A 10,128-nucleotide genomic window follows, 5' to 3' on the forward strand; every position below is an offset into this window, starting at 1 on the left:
TAATTCAATCTTTCTGGCGCTGTAACGCCTGGGAGACCCCACTGATGATTCAAAGTCAGTCACTGAATGTGATTTAAAATCGATAAGAGTGAAAGACCCCCTGGGTGTGCTGCCCTTTATTTTTTTTAAAGTTCTTTTATTTTAATTGATTTATTTCAATTGGAGGCTAATTACAATATGCTGGTGGTTTTGCCATACATTGTCATGAGTAAGCCATGGGTGTACATGTGTTCCCCATCCTGAACCCCCCTCCCACCTCCCTCCCCATCCCATCCCTCAGGATCATCCCACCGCAACAGCCCTGAGCACCCTGCCTCATGCATCCAAGCTGGACTGGAGATCTGTTTCACATACATGTTTCAATGCTATTTGCTCAAATCGTTCCACTCTCGCCTTCTCTCACAGAGTCCAAGAGTCTGTTTTTACCTTTGTGTCTCTGTTGCTGTCTCACATATAGGGTCATTGTTACCATCTTTCTAAATTCCATTTATATGTGTTAATATACTGTATTAGCGTTTTGCTCTCTGACTTCCTTCACTCTGTAATAGGCTCCAGCTTCATCCACCTCATTAGAACTGATGCAAATGCATTCTTTTTAATAGCTGAGTAATATTCCATTGTGCATATGTAGCATGGCTTGCTTATCCATTCGTCTGCCCATGGACATCTAGGTTGCTTCCATGTCCTGGCTATTATAAACAGTACGGTGATGAATATTGGGGTACACGCGTCTCTTTCAATTCTGGTTTCCTCAGTGTGTATGCCCAGCAGTGGGATTTCCTGGGTCATAGGGAAGTTCCATTTCAAATTTCTGAGGAATCTCCACACTGTTCCTCTCCAGCATTTATTCTTTGTAGACTTTTTGATAGGGGGCCGTTCTGACCAACGTGAGATGGTCCCTCATCCTGGATTTGATTTGCATTTCTCTGATAATGAGTGATGTTGAGCATCTTTACATGTGTTTGTTAGCCATCTGTATGTCTTCTTTGGAGAAATATCTATTTAGTTCTTTGGCCCATTTTTTGAATGGATCATTTATTTTTCTGGAATTGAGCTGCAGGAGCTGCTTGCATATTTTTGAGATTAATTCATTGTCCATTGCTTCATTTGCTATTAGTTTCTCCCATTCTGAAGGCTGTCTTTCCACCTGGCTTACACTTTCTTTGTTGTGCAAAAGCTTTTAAGTTAAGTTAGGTCCTATTCATTTATTTTTTGCTTTTATTTCCATTCCTCTGGGAGGTGGGTCATAGAGGATCCTGCTGCGATTTATGTCAGAGAGTGTTTTGCCTATGTTTTCCTCTAGGCGTTTTATAGTTTCTCGTCTTACATTTAGATCTTTAATCCGTTTTGAGTGTATTCTTGTGCATGGGGTTATAAAGTGTTTTAGTTTCATTCTTTACAAGTAGTTGACCAGTTTTCCCAGCACCACTTGTTAAAGAGATTGTCTTTTCTCCATTGTATTTTCTAGCCTCCTTTGTCAACGATAAGGTGTCCATAGGTGGGTGCATTTATCTCAGGGCTTTCCATTTTGTTCCACTGATCTGTATTTCTGTCTTTGTGCTGGTACTATACTGTCTTGATGACTGTAGCTTTGTAGTATAGCCTGAAGTCAGGCAGGTTGGTTCCTCCAGTTCCATTCTTCTTTCACAAAATTGCTTTGGCTATCCAGAGTTTTTTGTATTTCCATAGAAATTATGAAATTGTTTGTTCTAGTTATGTGATCTCTATAGAACTTTCAGAATTTGTCTTCAGTCATGATGGAGCAAGGGAAAGGATGAAATATTTTCCCTTCTAACTAGTCCTCAATTCCATTTGTCATTAAAAGACTATTCATTTCTGAAGAGCTAGCATGGCTAAAATGGAAGACAGATTTCTAGTTTGTGATATATAATGTAGACATCAATTTGCTTTTTTCTGCAGATTTCAATCTATTTTTAATTATACTGATACAACTACTGATGAATAATTTATTTTTCTATGTAGATCAATACTAAGAATGATATGGATTCTTTCCATAATCTCATCCCCAACCTTTGAAACACTGCAGTTCTATACAGTATTGATGAATGTCTGGTCCAACCTGCAATTACACCAATATCATCAGTATATTCCATGATTTTCTGATTGAACATTTCTCCAAAGCTCTTAATGTAGGAATTTAATGTGTGATAATACTTTCCTATTTATAGAATCTCCATACCTAAACATTAATTAAAAAAAAAAAAGCTTTAGATTTACAAAATGCTTACATTCAGCTGTACAACCGTACCAGAACTTGACAGACTTTTGGCTGGCTGTCTTACCAAGATACCCTGTCTATTCTGTAAATCAATAGTCAACTTCCCTGCATTTCTGTATTAAAATTACTTTTCAGAGATAGGGTCTTTCTCAAAGAGCAAAACAAGTAGAATATTTTCTATAGATGTATCCTATATCTAGGATGTGGCCTATGTATACTATCTTGACTTACACAGAGATACTTACAAATGTATATATTGGCATATATAGGGAAAACCAAATGTACATAGAAAAAGTAAAAATATCATATGGTTCTAGAAGAAAGCCATGCAGAAACTAATGTTCCTCAAATTTAGGCTAAATCCATTGTGTCTGAATGCGTAAACATAAAATATGAATAATTTTACATGTGCAAAGCTCCAACAAACATAATTGCATGGAAACTAATTGGGAATGAAAAACACTTATTGAAAACTCTAAAAGTCATCAGGTGAAAAGAGACACTCAATAGAAAACGATCAAGATAATTGAAAGACTTGAACAAAAACTTGACCAAAGAAGTCACAGCAATGGCAAATAAGCACAGGCAAAGATGCTGAGCATATTGGCTATGATGGAAATGCAAATTAAAACTATAAAGAGTTCTAACCACTCTATATCTATCAAAGTGGCTACACATTTTTAAAAGGTGACCACACAATAAACTGGCAAGGATGCAGAGAAACTGGATTATTCATACATTTCTTGTGAGAGTATAAAATGGTACAGCTATCCTGGAAAACAGTTTGACACTTTATTAAAGAACATGCTATAAACATTCAAGTACAATTTGACCCAGAAGTTGTATTCCTGCATATTTAGTCTACAGAAATGAACATAAAAGCTTTTACATGAATTGTCATTGAAACTTTGTTTGTAATACCTAAAAATGTAGACAGGCTAGAGGTCCTTCAATGAGTGAATGGTTCGACTGTGGTTTAACCACAGTTACATAACCATACCACCATACCAGTCACACAGTTAACCATACCAGTAACACTCCTCATCAATAAAATGGAAGAAAATATTAATACATGTAACAACGTGGATGAATCTCAAGTGCATGCCAAAGTAAAACAGAGGCCAACCTCAAAAAGGCATGTACTTGATGATTCCATGTACATATTATTCTCAAAATGACAAAATTAGAGACATGGAAAAGAAATCAGTAGTTATAAGGGATTATGGAAAAAGAATATAAGACTGTGGTATTAGGGAATTCCTTTAAGGTTACAGAATAGTTCTCTATCTTGAGGTGGTTATGCAAATACACATATATTTTACATCAATATTCATATAAAATATATTATAACCATAATACATAAGAGCTCTTAAACTCACTAATAAGAGAACAAATAAACCAATTAAAATGTGGGAAAATATTTGAATAGCAATTGTTGACATAAGATATGACATAAGTTGTACAGATGACTCATAAACACATAAAATTAATTAAAATAATTAGTAATTAGTACTGAAGGCATATTAAGTATGCAAATTGTATCTTGGATAAAAGAAATAAAATAACTGAGAACATAAAACAACTCTCAGGAAAAGAGGGAAACTTAAACTCTCCTCAGTGACTCATAAGAATGCAAAATGATAAAGACCCTTTGGGAAATGTTTTTCATCACTCATAAATATCTGCACACTGGAAAACTGTGTGATCCCATTCCTAAATAACTCCCACGTAAAACATGAATTTCTGTTCACATAAAACCCTTCACGCCAATGTTTATTGTGGCTCTATTAATAATAGCCCCAAACTGGCAATAACTCAAATGTTATTCAACTGGTAAACCAATATACAAATGGTGCATCCATCCGATGGAATACTATTCAACAAGAAAAAGGGACATGCTATTGATGATTGTAAGAACTTGAAAGTTTTTCAACTTAACTTAAAGAACCAGATCAGAAAGACTACTGACTGTATGAGTTAATAGGCACATGGAAAAACACTGACCATCACTAATACTTAGAGAAACAGAAATGAAAATCACTAGGAGATATCACCTCACAGCTGTCAGAATGGCTATCATCAAGTCAAAAAGTCTGAAAATAACATATGGCGGCAAGGATGTGGACAAAAGGAAGCCCTTGTACATAATTGGTGGGAATGTAAATTTGTGCACTCACCTTGGAACACAACGTGGAAGTTTCTTAAAAACACTAAAAATAGAACTACCATGTGACCCAGCTATTCCACGCCTAGCTATACATCAGAAGAAAATGAACACTAATTTGAAAAGATACATGAACCCCAAAGTTTATTACCGCCTTGTTTATAATAGAAAAGATATGGAAGCAACCAGTGAGCAAGATGCACATGGTTCCTGTCTTCATAGCACTTGCCTGGAGTATGAGATAAGCAAGCATTTGAACACCCCAGTAATCCTCAGAAATACTGGTAGTTGCATGTTTGTTGAGGTGGAAACATTCTCCCAGCATATGGTATAGAAAAGGAAGGCTACAATATAGCATATAGATTGATTCAATTTGTATAAATTAAAAAAAAAAATCACTGATATACATATGTTCATCCAAAAATATATGTATTATATGTATACATTTTGCATTATATAACATATATAATATATATGTCATAAACATTTAGCTAGAAAAACAAAGACAGAATATGAACAGTATATATGTCTATTGACACACTTATTGGTGTTCTCTAGTTTCATTTGTATACTCCTTTTTGCAATTTCCATACCGCTTTGCCTTGAGTATATATTTACAATTAGAAAACATTAATAATGCTCTTTCGAAGCAGGGTAACCCAGACATTAAATTAGCATATGCCAGGTGTCCCATCAAGTTCTTCCCTCTTCCTCCAAGGCCACGTTTCTTCACAATTTCCCCATCATACCGTAGATTCCAGTTATATGCAAGGCATGTATAACCAGCTTTCTTGGGTCTCGGTGCCTGTGCAGGTTCTCCCCCACTGTCTGGGAAACACTTTCACAGCTTTCCACTTGGTGATCTATCTACTTTAGGTGGCTCAGGATTCATCTCAGGTGTCTTTAGTGAAAAGTACCCCTCCCCAAACGCCTTGCCATCAGGCTATGACAAATGCCTCTCCTCTTTACCACCACAGCCCAGTGTGGTTTGTGTATGGTGAACCAATTCATCATGTAAACGGAAAGATGTTTACTATTACATTCCTCCTTCTCCTGCCCTGTTCTCTCTCATCAGCAGCTCATCACTTTCTAGTCTTGTCCTCACTCACCTGGTCCCACTTGCACCAGCCTCCTTGTTTTATGGAAAGGACATAGACAATGCCTTTTGGGGGCTTTTGCCCTGGCCATTTCCTCTCCCCAGTCTTTATTGCCCAAGATAGCCACAAAGTCACTCCCTCTTTTCTTTAATTAAGTCTTTGCTCAAATGTCCTGGATTCATAAGGCCTTCCGTCATTATCCTCTGGGGAGGAAAAACTCCCCATTTCTCAAAACTCATAAGGTTCTCTCTATACTGTATAATTGACTATTTGTGGTTAGTATTAACCTTCCATCCTCACTGACTAGAATGTAAGCCCCATGAAACCAGGGTCCTGTGTATTGGCTCCCGATGCGCGCCTAGCACCCACAACAGTGCCTGAAATTCCGCAGGGGGTGAATGAATACCTGTGAAGTGGGAAATAAGCATTACACCAAAGAATTTATGTCCATTTTTGCAACTAAATAAAACAAATCCAGACTAATGTAAGAAGGAACTTGATTTGACACGACTGTGGGGATAGGGACATCTCACACACTACCTAATAAATGCTGAGAATTCTCCAAGCTAGGCTTCAACCATACATGAACCAAGAACTTCCAGATGTTCAAGCTTGACTAAGAAAAGGCAGAGGAACAAGAGATCAAATGGACAGCATCCGTTGGATCATAGAAAAAGCAAGACAATTCCAGAAAAGCATCTGCTTCACTGACTACACTCAAGCATTGTCCTGTGTGGATCACAACAAATTGTGGGAAATCCTTAAAGAGATGGGAATACCAGACCCTCTTATGTGCCTCCTGAGAACTCTGTATGCAGGGAAAGCAGCATTAGTTAGAACCGGACATGAAACATCAGACTGGTTCCAAACTGGGAAAGGGGTATGTTAAGGCTGTATATTGTCATCCTGCTTATTTAACTCATATGCAGAGTACATCGTGAGAAATGCAAGACTGGATGAAGCACAAGCTGGAAGATTGCCAGGAGAACTATCAATAACCTCAGATATGCAGGCGACACCACCCTTAAGGCAGACACAAAGAGGAACTAAAGAGCGCTACAGCATGCAGTCCCCAGGCTATTCCCTGGGCCCTCCAGCTCACCCACCGGCCCAAGTCTGCGTGAGCTCCAGGGCCTCTGGAAGAAGGCCTGAATCTGCCTCTAATCTCAGTCTCCTCCTGATTGCCACCACACCACCCATGACTTAATCACTTCCCCAATGGTCCCTCACTGACAGTAACCTGTGGGCATTGCCCACTGCAGTGCTGCCCAATAGCTAAGCAGGACAGCCAACAGTCACTCATTTACAACTGTTTGCTTGTGGCTGGGGCGCTCTGAGGCACCAAGCAATGGTTGGGCAACACCTGTTGCCAAGGAACAGGGTGGGTTGAAACGGAACACACCAATGGCTACCTGTTAAGGCTGTGCTCATCCTGCTCTGTTACACTGTAAATAGAAAAAGAATCACTGTGAATTTAAGGTTTGTGAAAGTAGTTTTCAACGTGGGCTGGCCTGCACATTCTTGTTGGCTTTGAACTATTTATACTATATGCTGAACATGTGATCAAGTGCCAGCGGTTGGAGGGGCACAGAGATAAGTGCTGGTGAAAGGAATGCCTGGGAATATAACCAAAAGAATGATAGGCAAAAGTTAAAAAAGTATGTGAAATAAAAATCTGAGGTTGGAAAGGAGTCAGTCAAAAAGATGCCGGCACACTGGACCCAAAGTGTCCTTATGTAACAGAGCAACATGGGCAGAGCCCTTCGCGGGTAGCCATTGCCGTGCCGTATTACTCCGCCTCCTGTTACTAGGCAACAGGACTTGCTCAGCCATTGGTCAGTCCCTCACTGGCCCCACCCACAAGCAACCAACTCTCAGGGAGCTACCTACAGATACTTCTCCTGCTCAGCTATTGGTCAGCACTGCAATGGGCCCTACCTACTGATAATGGTCAAGGAGGAGTGACTGGGGAAGTGATTTTGTCAAGAGTCAGTGGTGCACTGGTGAACTGACTCTTGACTTTGAGCAACTTCCTTTAAAAAAAAACAATCAGGAATTGATTTCTGCTAGATGGGGCAAGTTGAGTTTCCCTACTCAATATGAGAGTTGAAGTGTCCCCAAAAAATTTAGTGGAGGAGACATTTAAAACTGTCTTTGCTCTGATGTGTAATCTTCTGGAGACTGTGTATTGAACTTTGGGCAACAGAGAGGATTCACCAAGTCTGGGGGTCGCTAAAGCTCATCACAGTAGATAAAACATCCAACCTGTTCTTAATTACCTTTGTCCACTTTAAGTGCTTGCTCTTAAGTTCCTTAAGCCCCTCAGGAACCCCCAACAGGCAGAAGGTGATCTAGAGATGAAGTGCTTAGAGGACTCTGAAGGGATGAAGTGGGACAGAAAGGGTTCGGCAGATGTTCATAGAGGGATGAAAGAGGCAGGAGTGTTGAAGTGGCACATATAAGTCAAAGGATAAAGAGAACAGAAAGGAAGTTTGAAAGTCATGAGGAGAAGCACCATGCCCCTGAATCACCACTCCCCAGAATCAGACACACAGACATGTCAGCAGTGGGAAGGTTACATCACGGCCTCCCTCAGCATCCACTAGCCCATGTTGATGGGCACAGTGGTGCACTGTGATGTCTAAGCCCCCCAAGCTACTATTGGCTGGCGCAGTGCCTAACGGACCAATCAGATTGAAGGGTGTGGCTCCTCATTGTCCTCCAAGGGTATAAATAGGGAGGTCAGAGGCAGAGAGTCTGGGCTAGGCCACTTCTTGGCACCATCATGACTAAGGCAACCAGGAAGCCACCGCAGTCAAGAAGAGTTGCAACGCGGTTTGCTTCAAGGAAGAATGGAAAAAAGAAGACCCTTTGTCAAAGGAGGTGCAGAGGCAGTATGAAGGTAAGATGACTCCAACTAAGCTTCCCATGTTCTCCACTGACTTTGCTGCCCAAGACCTCTACCCTGCCCATGCCTGGCACAAAAGCCCTCATTAGCCCACATCCCTTTCTCATGAAGTCTCCCTTCCACCTCAGGTTTTATGTCCTTTCCTCAAAACTAATACACTTGTCTTGTCTTGTAGGCACGAAATATGACCATGAGGGCCAGAAGACCCCTACAAGGTGCCCTCAGAAAGAAAATCCGATCGTATGCCACTCAATCGACGAAGGTGAAGAAAACAAGAAAAGCAAACTGTTTCTTCTCTCGCTGTGGACGAAAGAAATTGAATCGAAGCCGAAAAAGGTACCAAAAGATGAGGCAGAGTCAAGGAAGGAGGCAGAATCAAAGGAGAAAATAAGCTCAGCCGCCCCAAAAGAAGAGACTCTGGAGAAGTACAACCTGGGCAGCCAGTAAGTGACTAGCAAAAGTCAGACAGTTTAGAAATGTGTCTCCAGAGGTCTGCATTCTTAGCAATGGCCAACCAAGAAAAGACTCTCACACGAACATAGTAAGCTGATGGCTGCAAATAAAAGAAACATCAAATGGTGAAAAGATGATATTTGTGTGTGTGTGTGAATTTTCTGATGGAAGGGAGGGAGAGAAGAGAAGAGGTGGGCACTGGAAACAGGAGGGTATGGGGTCCTGAGAGTTTGGGGAACAGACCCTGGGGTCGGTCCCCAGTTAGCCAGAGAGTAGAGGTGTGGAGTGGGTCAGGAGTCTGCACTGAAGATGGATAACCCTGCTTAACACTTGATTTCAAGGGCCAGGAGTAGTGGTGTGGTGTTCCTGCCTTTGTCTGGGGTGTGGAAAGACATTAGGGTCTAGATTGCCAGGCCCAGATGGGAAGGGGTTTTCACATGGGGGCGGTGAATGTGAAACTCCCCCTGAGAAAGGCAGACAGAAATCACCTCCTGGCCACCTACCTCATAATGGGGTTTGTTGCATCACTCACCTATGCTGTCAGCTAAAGGGGCTCACAAGGCATAAAGTGCTGATACAACTAAAACCCACAACCAGCACTCCCAGGGACTCAAATAATGTTTGGAGGGAACAAACCAAATATTGATTAGGCCACCTATTTGCTAAGAAAATTTTGGAGAGCATTATATTCCCAAAGAAGGCCAGTGCTTGTGGCCCAATCCCGGTGCACATTACAAACAGGATCACCCTCTACAGAGAATTTTTTTTTGGTGGGGAGGGGTGGGGGGTACTATGTATGTTGTGGAGGCGTAGTTCCCTGAACAGGGATTGAATCCATGCCCTTCTAGTGAAAGCATGGAGTTCTATCCACTCGACAGTCATGGAAGTCTGTACAGAGAAATTTACATAAGTATTAATATAAGACTGAGTAAAATTTGGTCTTGTAATCATCACCATATCCTAGGATTTCTAAACAACTCCAGTCGTAAAACTTTCTTCCCCAATAAAGTCTTTTGTTAGTCCAACTTCTACAAGTTTATCATGGTTTAAAAGAAAGAGTATGCAATATTTAATTTGGTGTTAACTTTCATTTTGAAATGTTTCAAAAATTCCAAGGAGAAGTTAAACAAATATGGAGATATATAAGGCAGAGGCTCTGAAGATGAGAATCCTGTGTGTCTTCAGAAAACTTTTTAGAAGCAACCAAAACACAGAGTTTCACCATCAGCATCCAAAGAGTTGAGTTCAAATTTTAACTCAATGATAT

The 10,128-nt window shown here is 40.5% G+C and overlaps 1 protein-coding gene across 1 annotated transcript; it reads left to right on the forward strand.

The window, feature by feature from the left end:
- Positions 1-8,280: 8,280 nt before the first annotated feature.
- On the forward strand, positions 8,281-8,846 carry LOC122689075 (spermatid nuclear transition protein 3-like). The gene is made up of 2 exons (XM_043895190.1): positions 8,281-8,402; positions 8,584-8,846. Exons 1-2 carry the CDS (start codon positions 8,286-8,288, stop codon positions 8,797-8,799), a joined length of 333 nt encoding a protein of 110 aa, XP_043751125.1. The 5' UTR covers positions 8,281-8,285; the 3' UTR covers positions 8,800-8,846.
- The last annotated feature ends 1,282 nt before the right edge of the window (positions 8,847-10,128 follow it).

The sequence above is a fragment of the Cervus elaphus genome, chromosome X (assembly GCF_910594005.1).
Source record: "Cervus elaphus chromosome X, mCerEla1.1, whole genome shotgun sequence".
NCBI classification, from domain to species: domain Eukaryota; kingdom Metazoa; phylum Chordata; class Mammalia; order Artiodactyla; family Cervidae; genus Cervus; species Cervus elaphus.